General features: G+C 41.6%; 3 protein-coding genes across 4 annotated transcripts; all 3 read right to left on the bottom strand.

Moving 5' to 3' along the window:
* Positions 1-1551: 1551 nt before the first annotated feature.
* Positions 1552-8880, bottom strand: LOC115533452 (gamma-crystallin M3). Of its 2 annotated transcripts, XM_030343988.1 has the most exons (5): positions 8760-8880; positions 8415-8657; positions 8079-8332; positions 2811-2867; positions 1552-1600 (listed from the first exon to the last, which is right to left on the bottom strand). In XM_030343988.1, exons 1-4 carry the CDS (start codon positions 8772-8774, stop codon positions 2846-2848), a joined length of 534 nt encoding a protein of 177 aa, XP_030199848.1. In that variant the 5' UTR covers positions 8775-8880; the 3' UTR covers positions 1552-1600; positions 2811-2845. The 2 variants fall into 2 exon arrangements, with proteins under 2 accessions (XP_030199848.1, XP_030199849.1); XM_030343989.1 differs by lacking the exons at positions 1552-1600; positions 2811-2867 and having other exon boundaries at positions 8000-8332.
* Positions 2814-3859, bottom strand: LOC115533450 (gamma-crystallin M1-like). Its single transcript, XM_030343986.1, has 3 exons — positions 3772-3859; positions 3254-3505; positions 2814-3121 (listed from the first exon to the last, which is right to left on the bottom strand). The coding sequence occupies exons 1-3, from the start codon at positions 3802-3804 to the stop codon at positions 2846-2848; spliced, it is 561 nt and encodes a 186-aa protein (XP_030199846.1). The 5' UTR covers positions 3805-3859; the 3' UTR covers positions 2814-2845.
* Positions 8881-15341: 6461 nt separating the features above from the next.
* Positions 15342-16248, bottom strand: LOC115533449 (gamma-crystallin M1). The gene is made up of 3 exons (XM_030343984.1): positions 16138-16248; positions 15767-16018; positions 15342-15651 (listed from the first exon to the last, which is right to left on the bottom strand). The coding sequence occupies exons 1-3, from the start codon at positions 16147-16149 to the stop codon at positions 15379-15381; spliced, it is 537 nt and encodes a 178-aa protein (XP_030199844.1). The 5' UTR covers positions 16150-16248; the 3' UTR covers positions 15342-15378.
* Positions 16249-17157: the final 909 nt, after the last annotated feature.

Raw genomic sequence — 17157 nt, 5'->3', positions numbered from 1 at the left:
TGTGCACATGAAAAAAACTGTTTCACATTTATTTGAACACGTTGCAAATGCTTTGGTACATCCATGCACATGATTATGTACAATTCTCTGCTCTTTCCTACATTATCAATTGCTTATGTCATGTTGATCAAAATGTATTGTAATGGTCTCTATGGAATAGTCTCACCCCCACAACATTTAGGTATTAGTTCATTGCATAAGTCTTTACATGCAAAATGGTTGAACAAGTTGTCATAATATGTCAAGCATATTTCTATACATTTCTACACACTGGCATTAGACTCATTTTTTTGGTCTTTTTTCTAAATCTGTCCTGAATTGTTCAATTGCTACCAGGTGAATCTTGACTTTCTCTAAAGAAGGGAAATGTGTGAAGTGTGAGATAAACCAACGATCAACCAGTACTGGAATAGCTCAAAGGTGCATCTCCTGAACCATGAACTGGCAAGTATATATATAGCTGGAGCACAACACAATGTTACATTGTCTGAGAATTTGTGGCCCAACAGACAGGAACGTCAGGAGTTGTAGGATGACTGCACTGTAATTCCTACAGCAATGGATGTACAGTTTACCCTAAGGAGATTTTCCTATGTTCACATTTCTAGCAATGACATGTTCTGTCAACAAATTATAGTACAAACAGTCAAAGCGTAAATGTGAATCTTGTCCAGTCTCTTGCAATCAATCTCCCACATACACTAAGTTGTAACTTACAATTTGAAATAATTGTCTTCAAAACTTTAGCCATAGTTTACATCAGAACATCCCTCCAGAGTACGCTATTATATTGACAACATGACTAAGCAATTTGACTGTCTTATCCGTAGACAATGACACAAGGACTTGTCATTCTGATGGCACTGACATGTTCATTGAAAGAGATATTTACTTTTGAGAGATGAACTAAGGATTTTGAGCTAGAAACTGGCTTTTGCAGGTAATCCATGGTGTTTTGCTATTTGAACGCATTGTTTTGAGAAATGCACTTGCTGGTTTGCAAATTTTAATTCTGATCTGAGAAATGTACCAAAGCAACTGAGAAAAACTGTAATTATACTCTGCAGCCCGGCCGCGGGCTTCGAAGCCCGGCCGCGGACTCTCGGAAGATCTGGATATCATACGACATGAGCCCGGCAGCTCCCCGACCGCGGGCCGCCCGACCCCAGTCCTCGGCTGGGCTGCAGAGCCCGATCACGGGCTCTGTAGCCCGGCCATCGACCGGGCTACAGATGTCAGCCTGCAGAGCCAAATTATTTATTTTACCCAACCAATTCCCCTGCTATGTATGTGCTTCTGAGAAGCCCGTTTGTTGGGTTGTTTCTGCTCTGTATTAGCCAAAATAGAGAAAAAATAGAAAGAAGTTGTCTAGCTCTGATAGTTTAAATCTAAATCATCATAATAGCCTAATTACAACAAACACAGTCTCTAAAGCTGAACCAGAACGAAACAGCAAGTGAAGGTTAATGCACTATTGTGTGTAGATGAAGCGTAATCTTGATGCCTCTGGTATCGTTGATTCGGGGCTAGGTATGACTCAACAGATTGGTAAAGGTTTAATAGTGTTTTATTCAGAGATTCAAGGTATATGGAAATGGACTCTGGAGGTGGTTCATGAAGCATCTCACGCCTATAGAGTCTGATTTACCCAGGTCTATCCTCTGTCTATGTTGGTATAGGCTGAATGGTAAAGAAGCCACACCTTTAGTTTCTTATTCATCTCAGTCCCACAAAACGCTTTTGTCTTGACCACTCTATATGTAGAAGCACAAACTTACCAGAACTGATGTAGGCACTATGTGTGGTCCAATGACATAATAATAATGTTTGATTTACTGTAATATTGTGTGGCCTAATGAGGAAATGGAAAAAGTTAATTTCAATCAGTGTCCACCCTTTACTATGTTACCTATTTTGTATCTAGCGCCACACATCTTCTTGGCTAGCCCCAGCCTGACATCAAGGTCATATTTGAGGACATTTGACAGGAAGTATAGATTTCTCCAGAGTCTCTGTTTTTGAGCTGAGGAAAAGGTGGAAGATCTGAAGGTGCAGACAGGGATCATTATTCATGTGTTGATTATTGATCGTATGTATTGGTCGGCCCAGGTGAACTGACCTGTATCGTACATCATTGATGTTGACTGTAATCTTGGCTAGCCTCAGCCTGATATCAAAAGGATGTTAGAGGAAGTACAGAACACACTGCACTAGCAGGAGCTGAAGAAGAGGCTCTAGTATAATATTTTATATTTTAAACGGTGGATGGAGGTGAAAGAGACGAAGAGCAGTCACCTTGTTTAGAAATTGGCATAAAGCAGAGGAAAGTGCTTGAGCGATGGTATGAAGTAAAGCAATGAAAGAGGGTTAGAAATAATTCCTATTAACTTTGTCTCCATAAGCTCCCCACTGCAAGTGTTCTCAATCGAAACCACAGCAGAATTTGACTGGAACTGGTGCGATAACACACCTAACACACCGCACCTAAGTTGGATTACTGTGTTCACAATGGTGTTGTGGAGTTTGGTTCCTTGTTTTTCCTCAGTACTTTCAAGTTCCTTCAGTAAAAACATTCAACTTAAGGCAGGGGCCTACCCAAGTTCAGCATTGACCGGCAATTGTCACTTCAATGTAACCTGAATAAGAGTTACGTTAAGAAAATAACTCAGAGGTTAAACACAAACGTTTCCCTAACAAATACCTCATAGGCCTATACCCAACTACCTAAACCACTGCCAATTCCAAAATAATCAGTTTTCTTCTGTATATTCAGTTGTTATGTAAGTTCAAATAACCAGTGAGAAAATAGGAAGTTCAAGTTAGATCATGTTTTATTGATGATCAACTAACACATGTCAGTGATACGCCTCATGCTCATGAACCTCTGGCCGCTCATGCCCATATCCCTGAAGCTCCTGTACTCTCCGGGCCTCATGTACATCATCCTGCCTCTGTACTGGGGCTGCTCGTACATCAGCCAGTGTCCGTCCATCACGTGGCAGGACTGGCAGTCAGACATGCGGTAACGATCCTGGATGTTGTCACAGTCGTCCATCATCTCATTAGACTGACCACCGAAGTTCTCCCTCTCGTAGATCTTCATCCTGAACTGGCCTCTGTGCTGTATTGCAGAGATTCAGAGAAATGGTGTAAACAGACTAATAACCATTACACAGTCAATTTAACAGTAGATGAAAATAAATTGAATTTTTGAGAATAGAATTGTTGAGAAATTGTTGGTGAGTTCTCTTACAAAGGGGATCATTCTGCAGGACCTGATGTTGTCAAACATCATTCCCATGCTCTGCATGCGGTGCATGTCGTTGTACTCTCCCCCCCTCATGAAGAACTGCTGGCCCATGTAGTTGTTCTTCTCATAGAGCATGAAGCAGCCGCTCTCCACCCTGCAGGACTGGCACCTGCTCATGTGGGAGGACATGTCGGAGCAGTCGCTCATGCACTCATAGGAGCGACCCTGGAAGTTCTTCTCCTCGTAGAAGGTGATCTGAAAGAGTAGAATAATTATCACATATTACTTATGACAGAAAGGTAGAACACAGAAAAATGTCCTGTATTGTAGAATAGTTATCCTTGGTTTGCATACTGTCCCCCATTGTCTGTGGCGGTTCAGTGTGGCCCTAGTCCTCTATTTGATACATGGCATCCATGTTTGCATGCTATCTGAAATAAAACCCCTTTGTAAACCTCTGCAGAAATGGAAACTGCAATATGTTATCCATGTATCTAAATACGTTTACAAATCAGCCGTACCTTGCCCATCATGTTCCTGTCAGTGGTGGTCATGTTGCTGTTACTGGTGAACTGCCTTTCAATCTGTTATACCAAGGTCCTTTTATATGATTTCAAGCCTAAACAACCAGAGGCCCTTCCTGTCAGAAAGTCCTTACTCAGCTACACAATCCTTTTGATGCTGAGGGGATCCCCCTGCATGTTTCTGGCATCTCTGTTGTCTTTCTCTTTAGAAAGCCATTTCACTGACAAACAAATACTATTCATATATGAAGGATAATAAGTGTATTTATACGTGAAGGACAATTTGTCACTCAATTGTGATTATTCCCAAATTAAGAGGTACAAACATGCATGCTCTTTCATGGGAAAATTATATTTAATATGATATAATTTGTGATATAATATTACAAATAAATAAAAACCTTATTTCATTAGTAGGTACAGATTATTTATTTATACAGTTTAATGTCTACGTTTATAACGTTTACCTAGAGGTAGCTTCCTTCCTCACTCCAATTGAAAGAGGTTTGGTCATTAGCCTTTGTATCATCACTTTATACAAGACGTTTGATACTATCGCCATGTTATCCCTGGCCTGACTTCTTTATTGTGTTAATTCCTTTAGTTGTCTTGCATTCCCACTTCCCCCCATTAACTTTGCCTCCCCACCCCGGCCCATCCAAAACACTCTTATCCTCTCCACAGTCACTCCCTTTACCTAAGGTTTGCTAATATCAGACCTAATAATCTTTGCAATGTTGACTGCCCACAATGGGATGAGATTCATTTAGACGCTTTTTTTTACCTGAAGATGTTTGGTCATCTGATAATGCTCCATTAAAACAAATACTTTGCTTTCAAGAAGAGTCTTACAAGAAATTATTTTTCATCATGGTTTCATTTCGTTTTGGGGTACTCACAAATTAAATACCAATCTTCTATAAGTAGTTTACTTTTGAAACACCTATTTTTTTTTTAATTTTCATAAGCTATTTATGTAAAGAATCAGCAGACTAGATTCAAAGGTGATGTTTTTGACACTGCACCCTGGCAGAATTAACAGAAGCTGGGTATTGTCGCCATACGATTTAATAAGAACAATTTACAATAATTACACTAAATCAGGTGATTACCTTTCTTTTTTAAGATTACATATTGTTCTAACACCGTCTAGTAGCACTACCTCCACTGTGAAGACCAGTGTCTTAGATAGACAAGCATTCTATGTTTATTTGCTCTAATGTTGATGTGGTTGCTGAACTATTGTGTACTTTACTACGCTTATGCTGTTATACTTTGATTGCTCTCAGCCTCAATAAATAAGTAATTGTTTAAATAAACATGCGATAATAAATGACATTAAAATACAATTTTATTATTTATTGTGTAGTATTATCGCTTGTGCAATTGCAATGGAATATATAAATCTGTTGCTTATAACATATTACATTTGTACATGACAAGAAACCTTTTATCATTACAAAATATCCACCAATAGCAACATTTGCTTTTATGCAGTCAAAAGAGGAATAGAAGAAAATAGAAAATCTTTATCACAATCAACCAATTAAAGGGTTGGCTTAGCTCAGGGGGTAGAGCGGGTTTACTTGTAACCGGAGGGTTGATAGTTTGAGTGTTGAGCAGTCCCTGAGGAAGACACCTAACCTTAACTGTTCCTGACGAGCTGGCTTTCAGAATCAGAATCAGAATCAGAAAAGGTTTATTGCCAAATACATTTACACATATGAGGAATTTGTCTTGGTATTCGTATTCGTTGCGCACGATCTTAACAAACAATAAACAGTAAACAATAAACAATAAGCAAGTATTGAATAATAAGTACTGAAAAAGATAAGAGTAAATAAAAAATATAGTAAATTAAAAAAATTAAATAAATAAATAGAGATACTCTATATACATATACATATGCACCGTAATAAGATAAGAAAAGAAAAGAAAAGAAAAGAAAATAATATACGTACAATTGTGCGTGATGGTGAAAGTAGTGCAAAACTTGTTGTCATCATAGGCAGATGACTGTGGGTGTTGATGGGGGAAGGGGGGGTAGTGTGCGTGTCAGTGTTGGTGGGGGTCCGGGGCCGTTGTTGATGAGGCCAGTTGCAGACGGGAAGAAACTCTTTTTGTGGTGGGAGGTTTTGGTCTTGACAGACCTCAACCTCTTACCAGAGGGCAGTGTTTTAAAGAGTATATGTCCGGGGTGGGAGGGGTCCAACATGATCTTCCTTGCACGCCTCAGTGTCCTGGAGGCATGCAGGTCCTGGAGGGACGGCAGGTTGCAGCCGATCACCTTTTCAGCATATCGGATGATACGCTGCAGTCTGCTCCTGTCTTTGATGGTAGCAGCAGCGTACCAGATGGTGATGGAGGAGGTGAGGATGGACTCTATGATGGAGGTGTAGAAGTGCACCATCATGGCCTTTGGCAGGTTGAACTTTTTCAGCTGCCGCAGGAAGTACATCCTCTGCTGTGCCTTTTTGATACAGCTGACGTTCTGCTGCCACTTGAGGTCCTGGCTGATGACTGTGCCCAGGAAGCGGAAGGACTCTGCGGTGTTGACTGGGGAGTCACACAAGGTGATGGGGGAGGGTGGGGCTGCGTTCCTCCTGAAGTCCACAACCATCTCCACTGTCTTTAGAGCATTGAGCTCTAGGTTGTTTTGGCCACACCAAGTCACCAGGTGGTCAATCTCCCACCTGTAGGCAGACTCATCTCCACCAGAGATGAGCCCGATGAGCGTGGTATCATCTGCAAACTTCAGGAGCTTGACTGGTGACTGGAGGTACAGCTGTTGGTGTACAGGGAGAAGAGCAGGGGAGAAAGAACGCAGCCCTGAGGGGATCCGGTGCTGATGGTCAGGCTGTTGGAGACGTGCTTCCCCAGCTTCACATGCTGCTTCCTGTCAGACAGGAAGTCAGTGATCCACCGGCAGGTGGAGTCGGGCACGTGCAGCTGGGAGAGCTTGTCCTGTAGCAAAGTGGGGTTGATGGTGTTGAATGCAGAGCTGTAATCCACAAACAGGATCCTGGCGTAGGTTCCTGCTGAGTCCAGGTGCTGGAGGATGAAGTGGAGGGCCATGTTTACAGCATCGTCCACAGACCTGTTGGCTCTGTAGGCGATCTGCATGGGGTCCAGGAGAGGGTCCGTGATGGACTTGAGGTGCGACTGGACAAGGCGCTCAAAGGACTTCATGACCACAGAGGTCAAGGCGACTGGTCTGTAGTCTTTGAGTTCTTTGGGCCTTATTTTTTTGGGGATGGGTATGATGGTGGAGGATTTAAAACAGGCTGGTACATGGCATGTCTCCAGTGAGGTGTTAAAAATGTCTGTAATTACTGGAGACAGCTGATCTGCACAGTGCTTGAGGGTGGAGGGGGAGACAGAGTCCGGTCCAGCTGCCTTGCGGGGTTTCTGCCTCTTGAAGAGTCTGTTACCTTTTCATGGATGACTCCGCCGTGAATGTGTGTATGAAGCGTTGTAAATCGATTTGGAATAAAGTGTCTATAATTGGCTAATTACCCAAAATTTTTAATTAGCCTCAGTTGCAATCTAAGGCCTCAACAAACCAAAACTCAAGTATAGAGCACATGTATAGAATGCAAACTCAAAATGCGTTGACGTTGTATTCACACGTTAATCATTAAGCACCACCCCTCCTATTTTTTTTGCACCCACCTGATGTTTTTCAACAATTTTTTTTTAGCTGATCAATTATAATGACCTAGATAAGTGAGTCCACGTGGGATTTATGCCTTCTGTGGGAAACAAGAATGCAAGAAAGTTCCACTTGAGCTTTGGTGTGTGGAGGGCTTAAGAGAATCTTAATGCAGTGCGTATCTGTCCTAAATGTAATATTTTTTTCTATTTGGGTAGCTATTTCAAATACGGCTATGAAAATATGCATTATTACATTCTGAATATAAGAAAGCCTTAACATTGAAGTCAGCCACCAAAGACATTACTTTTATAAACCAACCATTTAAAATCCCCCACTCCTTACTAATTAAGGGATTTTTTTCTTGCCCTCTGGGGAGCTAGGGGCAGGGGGGTGTCATAGATATATGGAATGTTAGGCCCTTTGAGATGGTACCTGTGATTAATAGCATTGACTTGATTTGATTATACCCTGAAGCAGGATTTTATTTTTATTTTTTGAAATATGTTATGATTTTAAAATAGTATTTGCCGAATATGTAGGTGTATTACAAAGTTCACATCAAGCAACAGCTTTTAATTTTACCAGTTAATCATTTTGTATCTTTATTTACATTTCATTTATCAGGATTTACATGGAATCCATGATACGCCTCATGCTCATGAACCTCTGGCCGCTCATGCCCATATCCCTGAAGCTCCTGTACTCTCCGGGCCTCATGTACATCATCCTGCCCTTGTAGTGGGGCTGCTCGTACATCAGCCAGTGGCCGTCCATCACGTTGCAGGACTGGCAGTCGGACATGCGGTAACGATCCTGGATGTTGTCACAGTCGTCCATCATCTCATTGGACTGACCACCGAAGTTCTCCCTCTCGTAGATCTTCATCCTGAACTGGCCTCTGTGCTGTTGGGATTAAATAGAGAGCTTAGAATGTGGTTCATGAGTATGATTAGAATTTAAATGGAAGGAACGGACTCTCTCTTACCATGGGGATCATGCGGCAGGACCTGATGCAGTCCCTCATGCCCATCATGCTCATATAGTCGGAGTACTCTCCCCTCTTCATGAAGTACTGGTTTCCCATGTAGTTGGTGCGGTCGTACACCATGAAGCAGCCGCTCTCCACCCTGCAGGAGTGGCACCTGCTCAGGTGGGAGGACATGTCGGAGCAGTCGCTCATGCACTCATAGGAGCGACCTTGGAAATTCTTCTCCTCGTAGAACGTGATCTGTAAAGGAGTGTTTTAAAGTAAGAAGTTCAACATCACTGTTGGAATTTGTTCATATTAACCTTCATTTAAGAAATTTCAAAGTGTGGTGACAATGCTTACCTTGCCCATGGTCATGATGGCGGTGGTTGTTGCTACGATCTGTGCTATTGGTACACTGATGTTGTTTCTGTTAAAAGCCCTTACTTTTATACCTGAGCAACCCCCTACCCCTGCATTGTTTAAACCCCTGACCCAGCAGCATGGTATAGGGGCATATAGAGGGCTAAATGGGGTTGGTCACATGTCCAGTAGCCTTGATGGCCATAGAAGAACTAATAAAAGATCTATTGGATGGTGCACACAATACATGAACATGCAGCACAATGTAATGGACAATGGTTATTTGGAAACACATTCTATCTAAACATTTCTAGATTGTTCTAAATCTAAAAAAACATTAGCCTTTTTTGATTTGCCTTAAAATTGTATGATACAATATGTAGTTGGTAGGCATTGTTGCATTGTTAATGTAAAATAAAAAAGACATTGGTCCATTGGAGCCAAAGAAAACTGATTTTGCAGCAACCTATCAAAAATGAACTATTTAGTATGCTGAAGGGTTTGTTTTCAATGGTTTGGTTCCTGCAACATCAGTTTAATGTTGATGTTGATATAACAGTTGACATGGGAAATTAATATTATATCATGAAAATTTGCACAACTTCTTTCCGCTTCAATAATCACCATCAACCATGAGAAGCTGAAGTCAGAATAGGGCGCTTGTTGTGGAAAGTACAACACATTTAGTCTAACAAGGAACGAGATCGGAAAACCACTGAATACATTTACATTTGCAACTTTATTGAGAATGTTAAAAGAGTATTACAAAAGCTGAGCTGGTCTACAGAACACCTGCTTTCCAGCTTGGCAAACACTTTTTATTGTCTGCCTCTGTTATTCCTCCCATAAGCTCCAAGCCAGTGTTGTAATCAAACAATGCACATACATGGCTCCAGCGTCAAAAGACTGCTGTTGTTTCCATTATGTTTGTGGTCTCCAAGCAGAACTTGGCTTTCTACGTACTGGTGGAAAAAATTTCACCCAGTTTCCCTCATCCTTTAACCTTGCCTCCCTTATCCATCAAGGAACCCCCAGTCGCCCTAATCCTTTAACCTCACCTTCCTTATCCATTCCTCTCACGACACAAATTATTCACGTTGTTTCACAACTTGACAATAATATTCAGAATATTTATATATATTGCATGTGATTTTGTCATAGAAATATAAAAATGTTCTATGCCCATCCCTCTCTCTGTGTGTTCTCCAGGATCTCATCGTACAGCCAGCTCTGGGTGAACTCCTGACTCCTCTCACGACACATAATGATTTTAATGAATATATATATATATATATATATATATATATATATATATATATATATATATATATATATATATATATATATATATATTTATTTATTAGTATTTATTTTATACTTTTAATTCGCATTTCTCTTTTCATGTTGATCTTTTGTGTTTTTAAAATATGATTCCTGCCAGTGACAAACACGAAAATGAGAAGCTGCATCTAATAATAATATAATATATCTTAATATCTGCATATTTTACCTGCACCATGGACATTGGTGTACAGTTTGCTTTGTTTGTTAGGTCTAATGAACCACATCATTATTTTTGGTGTTATAGAGTCAGAACAGTCAAATACATTCAAAAGTATGTATACCAACAGTATAGATTTTGCAGATGATACACAAATCAGAAGACAGAATTTGAAGCCTGGGGCCTCACAAATCATTAAGATCCTGTTTTAAAAAAGATTATGGTCTCCCATTAAGTGTGCATGAGGTGTTTCTCTGTGCCTGATGGAGTGCAGTGCAAGTTACTTGACTTTGATAAAGACAATGATGTTACTGCAAATGGCCTACATCAAGTTCTGATGACCTGTCTGAAAAGCATGAACTCGATATTAGTTGCATCACAGCAAATGCAGCAGATAATGCCAACGTAAACATTGGAAAAAACACCATTCCATTTACAAGTTATGAACAGTGGCAACAATCGCATTCGAAAAGCTTATTGCCCAGCTAATATAGCTTATAACAGTTCATCTCATTGTTTTAAAGATTGTGGGAGTATGTGTGGATGAGGGATACTTCACCCATTTAGAACCGGCGTTCTAACATTATAAAATCGCTTGTAATATAAATAAATATATAAATAAATATCAGTCTAAACCAGTCTCCCCTTGGCCCATTTTTTCTCATCTCATTTTCTCCCGAAATGATGTCAAATGACGCGTTTGACGTCATTTCGGGAGAAACCTCTTGTCCCGCTAGAAGGGCCGAGGACTACAACACACTTTTGGTGGCAAATTTTTCCACCAATAAGGAATGAGAGGGGGCGGGAGCTCGCGTACTGAGGGGGAATGAGGGGGACGGGAGACCGACAGGTGGGCGGGGCAGCGAGCGCAATGCACTGTGGTAGTTGGAGGTTTTCTTACTTTGAGCCAGCGAGACCATGAAAACACTCTTTCTGCCTTTTTTCAGGCTAGGATGAACCGATTTCAATTTTTTTTTCACATTTATAATACATTGAATTATTTAATTCATAAAACCTTCATATTCCCACCGGTGAAGTATCTCTTTAAGCGGCCTCACCTACCAGAGTCTGATTGGACTCTGGGGCTGGGTGAGGCTGCACACCTGTTGCACATTGATTAATCAGTATGCACAGGTTGAACCAGCCATCTCCACACACACTAGGGAGAACTCCTGTATGGCGTGGGAGCACTCTTGCCATGTTTATCTTCATAATTTTGCATTAAACCGGATTTTCAACACCATCGTCCTTTGTATGGAAGAGCCCAAAATAAGTCACCTAGGAAGTGTGGCAGCCATCTAGGTTGTGTGCAGTAATGGTGTGTGCTACCTCGCTCTACAGCCACTGCTCAGTATTTGTTTCCCAAAGAGAGGGACTGTGTCCATTTTCTGCCTTTGTTGACATTTAATGGTGTTAAATGGACATGTCATTTTATTAATTTAGTTTCCTTTCTCAACCTGTCCTCCAGATGTTCTTAGACCATTCCCCTCCCAGAGCTCCCTGTCAATCTTCCCACATGCACCTCATTCCCCAATTATTCTCTCCCACCAGTTCACTTCCTTATTCCCTTGTTCCCCTGGTTCGTTATACTTGTCCCGTCCCTTTGTCTACGTTGCACTGCATTTCATATAATGATAGAACATACAACCACATATGCTATTTAAAGGAGACATATTATGGCATTTTCAGAACAAGTAAACATAGTATTTGAGTTCCAGAAAACATGTTTTTGAAGCTGTTTGCTGGAAAAAGCTTTTGGGAAAAAAATCTCGCCTACCGCTATTCCCATCTGTTTCAGTCCCTTCAAAATGCGCTGTTTCTGGTGTCCGTAGCTTTAATGCAAATGAGCTGTCAGATGTCAGCATGGAGGAGAAGGTGTTTGCGGACTCCTGGAGCTCTACATAATATAATATAATAATAATATTATGCATGGGTATTTATATAATATTATATGTCTAATATCACAGCCAAATGCTATGTGCGCCGTTTGACGTCTCTTGCACTTTAACAACAAGTAAAGACTTGTAGTGTCCATGAACCGCGCGCGCGCAAAAGAGCCTCTCGCGCGTGCAAATTACCTCAGCCCGCGCAAAACAGCCTCTCGCGCGCGCAAATTACCTTAGCGCGCGCAAAACCTCTCGCGAAAGATGTTTTTACGCTCTCGCTCGAATTTAATTTTGGCACTATGGGGGAGGGAACCAAGGAAGGGCGGGCTTTCCTATGATTGGCCGTTTCTGAAGCGCGATATTTGATTGACAGCCCTCCTCAGCCCTCCTCTCATTCAATTCTGAATTGTACAGTAAATGGCTGAAACGATAGTTACGTATTGTAACTCCAGATGAGTAAAGGCGCAGCCTTTTAAGTGTCGGCCTCATTGTCCTTTAAATAGCTGAAGAAAAGCTGTTTATTGGGAGCAGAACGTCCGCCGGCGCCCGACTATATGTGCGAAATGCGGACGTCGTTGAGGCACGCCGCACGCGGACGTAATTGAGGCCCACGCTGTTGGTGGTCGGGGATTACAAATTTTTCAGTGCTACGGCTCACGCCTAGGGATAACCCAATAGCGATAGCCTTAAAAGGCTGCGCCTATACTCATAGAATCTAGAGTTACAATAAGTAACTATCGTTTCAGCCATTTACTGTACAATTCAGAATTGAATGAGAGGAGGGCTGAGGAGGGCTGTCAATCAAATATCGCGCTTCAGAAACAGCCAATCATAGGAAAGCCCGCCCTGCCTTGGTTCCCTCCCCCATAGTGGCAAAATTAAATTCGAGCGAGAGCGTAAAAACATCTTTCGCGAGAGGTTTTGCGCGCGCTGAGGTAATTTGCGCGCGCGAGAGGCTGTTTTGCACGCGCTGAGGTAATTTGCGCGCGCGAGAGGCTGTTTTGCGCATGCAGAGATCATTTGCGCGCTCGCAGTTAATATCTACGCGTGTGGAATAATATAATACGCCCGAATACATCTTTTATCACATTATTGAATTATGGCACTAATGTGTCGCCATACTCATCCGCTGGTCCACAAAATCGTAGCTATGCTCTGATTGGAGGGGAGTGGGGAAGTGGGAGGTAATATTCAAATGTACCCCCTTCCTACGTAGGGGGTGCGCTGAAACTGACTCGCTCGTTTGGTAACTGTAGGCGGGGTACTTTCAGAAATGCATATCTCACTCAAAAAATCGTGTACAGACTTTTTTCAAAGTTTATATGCGTGTGGGAGCACCAGAGACCCAAAACAAGTCCCAGGAAATGCGTTGTTTTTATAATATGTCCCCTTTAAAGCAAATAGCAGGGTACAATAAAATAATTCTGGAAAACAACTTTATCATGTATCGGTCCATAGTCTTATCTAGAATCCAAACTCTCAATTATAGTGTGCTACTCAAGAGGCACACATTTGCAGGATTTCTTTTTCTACGCATTCCTCCAAAAATATTACACAGTCAGATTAATATTTAGAAATTAAAAAAAATGAACTGAGAGGTTCATGGGTGTGGGGTAAACTATTAAAGGGAAATGATGTACCACAGTTTAAAGTGATGTATGCCTCTGTTTCAGCAACGCATGATACAGATGTGGTTGGTAGGTAGGCGATAATTCACCATATCATGAATAGACACCTCCCCGTAAATGCATATTAACGTGCATTTTTCCCAAATGCTGCAGCGTATTTGGTTGTGTAGGTTTTTTATTTTGGAGGTCTAAACGTGGCCATTAATGAAAATAAAAAGCCATTGAATTATAAGCACTGAATATTTATGAATTTAAATAATGAATCTGAATTTTTTGCCTCTGAATTTAACTTATTTTTTCAATAAATCATTTTCAGCTTTATTTTCTCAATGTTAACTAATTCAACCTCCCCAAATTCAACATGCCAAATTCAGCTGCAAAATTCAACGTATGAAAATTCAGTGTTAACATCCGGGGAACCAAAGAAGAGCAATCAATCCTAGATGCTAGATCGCGGTCAAGCAAGGAGTGCGGGAATAAGAGCGTCACTGGTTCTTTCTTGATACAAACGTTAATGCTCAAAGGTAAATCAACGTCGTTAAACACTGACTGTAGCTTTTTATGGGGAGAAAAGCAACGGTGGTGGACCGTATAAACGCCCTATCCATTGTATCGGTCTGTAAAATGCTAATCAAATCAAATTTATTTACTAAGCATATTTAATAACAAGGTGAGGCGGGGGGGAGATCTTATGTTTTGATTATGTTTTTGTTGTAAAGCACACCGTTTTTCGTTTTTTTACTGCAGTATGAAATAAACGATGAACTAATGCCTGTAGGTGAAGTCTGTGTGTGATTGCAGTGACTTGGCTGGATTTACATGCAGCGTAAGGGTAATTGTAGTGGGTCGAGGAGCCCAATTTATTAGTTGGGGCAATCCGCAGAGGTCACTTTGCCTATGTTTGGTGTGATGAACGAGAGCGCAGAGCCGACAGTATTGCGCAACTAAACCGGCAGCAACCTGTAGTTGCAGTGGAAGCACGCCGTGCCTCGGTGAAGGCGCCCGACAGCAACTGGCTTTTATTTGTCATCCTCATATCTGTATCATGTCACTCTGTGCGGAATAGTGTTGGCTCTGCGCACTCTTTAAAGTCAACATGTCGACATTAAACTTGAAATGTCGAGAATAAAGTTGAAATATTATGTTGACTTTAATCTCGATTTGTCGACTTTAAAGTCGACATTAAACTCGAAATGTCGAGGATACAGTTGAAATTGGTTGGGAGAGATAGCAACCGCTCCACAGGGCCTGCACTGAATCCAATGGCTTGTGTGGATAATTTGGTAAAATTGTATTTCAGAATCGGGTTTAACAAGAAAGAGATCCTCTCTGTTTTAGCGCAGAGCCACAGTGTGGTGATTAGTTTAAGGATGCTGAAAAGGTTGTGCGGAAAAATTTGTCTGTTCAGGAGGAGGCCCTGTCAGACATGTTAATTTACTAGTCGATGTGTCGACTTTAATCTCGTCACGGCAAAAATATTTTTTTTCTTCATGTGTGGCCCTAATACTCCGTCGTACAGCTGTGTATGCAAGTGCTACTTGAGTTATATTAATAAACAACAAACCGGAACATTTAAATTAGATCATGTTTTATTGATGATAAAACTAACACATGTCAGTGATGCGCCTCATGCTCATGAACCTCTGGCCGCTCATCATATCCCTGAAGCTCTTGTGCTCTCCGGGCCTCATGTACATCATCCTGCCTCTGTACTGGGGCTGCTCGTACATCAGCCAGTGTCCGTCCATCACGTTGCAGGACTGGCAGTCGGACATGCGGTAACGATCCTGGACGTTGTCACAGTCGTCCATCAGATCATAGGACTGACCACCGAAGTTCTCCCTCTCGTAGATCTTCATCCTGAACTGGCCTCTGTGCTGTATTGCAGAGATTCAAAGATAATGTCAGTAGACTTATAACAACAACACAATCCATCTAACAGCTGAAATGTTCAATTCAATTGAACAGTGTAACGTTGGGGACTTCTCTTACATAGGGGATCATCCTGCAGGACCTGATGTTGTCAAACATCATTCCCATGCTCATCATGCGGTTCATGTCACGGTACTCTCCCCTCCTCATGAAGTACTGGTTTCCCATGTAGTTGTTCCTCTCGTAGACCATGAAGCAGCCGCTCTCCACCCTGCAGGACTGGCTCCTGCTCATGTGAGAGGACATGTCGGCACAGTCGCTCATGCACTCATAGGAGCGACCCTGGAAATTCCTCTCCTCGTAGAAAGTGATCTGAAACAAATAATTTGTCAACCATAGCAGATCATGCTTGGATGTTGCCGCTATTCATTGATTCTAAAAGGAAGTATCTGAGTCGGCTTCAATATTTTAAATAATTTGGTGTATTTTACCTTGCCCATCATGATTGCAGTGTTGGTTTCTCAGGTCCTTCAGGGATCGGTTGGTCAACTGATACCCTAATCTGTTTCAAGCCGGTACTTTTATACATGAATAGACTCAAACACTGCATGACGCCCCTATTGTTCAAACAACTGACCCAGCAACATGCTATAGAATTCCATACAGAGGCTTACGCGTGTTCTAACAGGTTCAAATTCTCCAAATTGATCTTCTGGAAAAAGAGTTGTGTAGGTGAACCCTGTGTTTAAGCTTGAATCCAGACACTAAGATATATTTAAAAAAGTGGATTGGGCTGGGAGTTCTAGGAAGGATTGGGGTTGTGTTATCCCCATGGTTATGACCCACGTCAACTTGGCGTGTTATAATGATGATGTTCGATAGGAAATGCACAACACTAAATGGCATACTATAGGCATCCGAGAGGCATAACCCTCTCTCGGACATCAAAATAATCCACTGACCAGATTGAGCTAATCACATTCACCAACACACATACACTGTGGCATAAAATATAAGTGTCCGAGAGGCTTAACCATCTCTGGGACATGGCCATCAATATTAAACGCTGCCCAGACGGAGATCCATTCGGAAAAGGCACTTTGATGTCAACAAAGAACCCAACTTTAATTCAAAGCAGAGCAGAACGTTTGAAACAGAGACTGGCTAAAACATTTTTCATTGTAAATAACGGGTTTTTTCAGTAAGCGACAAAAGTAAGCCTTACCTATTGAACAGCTCCCCCAATGCATATAACACTCATACATATGACGTGCTAATGAAGAGCTGTGGAATATTGTCATTTTGAAAGGGTACGATATAGTCAATATAGTCACTGTGAGGTGTATGGGTTTGTTTGTTAGATGACGCAAGTCGCGGTGGGACGTGACTCAATCATCGACATGACACCGTGGACCGATTGCAGGAAGTGTTGCATTTGGCGGCATATGCCACAGAATTAATCTTAAACTGCTGGGTTGCTTTAAGGATGTTCTCGAGCAGGTCTCTGCAGT

Source organism: Gadus morhua, chromosome 20 (genome assembly GCF_902167405.1).
Source record: "Gadus morhua chromosome 20, gadMor3.0, whole genome shotgun sequence".
Classification (NCBI taxonomy): domain Eukaryota; kingdom Metazoa; phylum Chordata; class Actinopteri; order Gadiformes; family Gadidae; genus Gadus; species Gadus morhua.
This window is presented reverse-complemented; position numbering and strand designations above follow the sequence as displayed.

Excerpts from the sequence above, each read along its gene's own strand:
- LOC115533450 (XM_030343986.1), bottom strand. The coding sequence starts at position 3,804 with ATGACCACCACTGACAGGAACATGATGGGCAAG. Across the intron at positions 3,506-3,771 it reads ACAGGAACATGATGGGCAAG|ATCACCTTCTACGAGGAGAA; the intron begins GTACGGCTGATT and ends CTACTCTTTCAG. Across the intron at positions 3,122-3,253 it reads CCTGCAGAATGATCCCCTTT|CACAGAGGCCAGTTCAGGAT; the intron begins GTAAGAGAACTC and ends TCTGCAATACAG.
- LOC115533452 (XM_030343988.1), bottom strand. Across the intron at positions 8,333-8,414 it reads CCTGCCGCATGATCCCCATG|CACAGAGGCCAGTTCAGGAT; the intron begins GTAAGAGAGAGT and ends TAATCCCAACAG. Across the intron at positions 2,868-8,078 it reads CAGAGGTTCATGAGCATGAG|GCGTATCACTGACATGTGTT; the intron begins GCGTATCATGGA and ends CATGAGCATGAG.
- LOC115533449 (XM_030343984.1), bottom strand. Across the intron at positions 15,652-15,766 it reads CCTGCAGGATGATCCCCTAT|CACAGAGGCCAGTTCAGGAT; the intron begins GTAAGAGAAGTC and ends TCTGCAATACAG.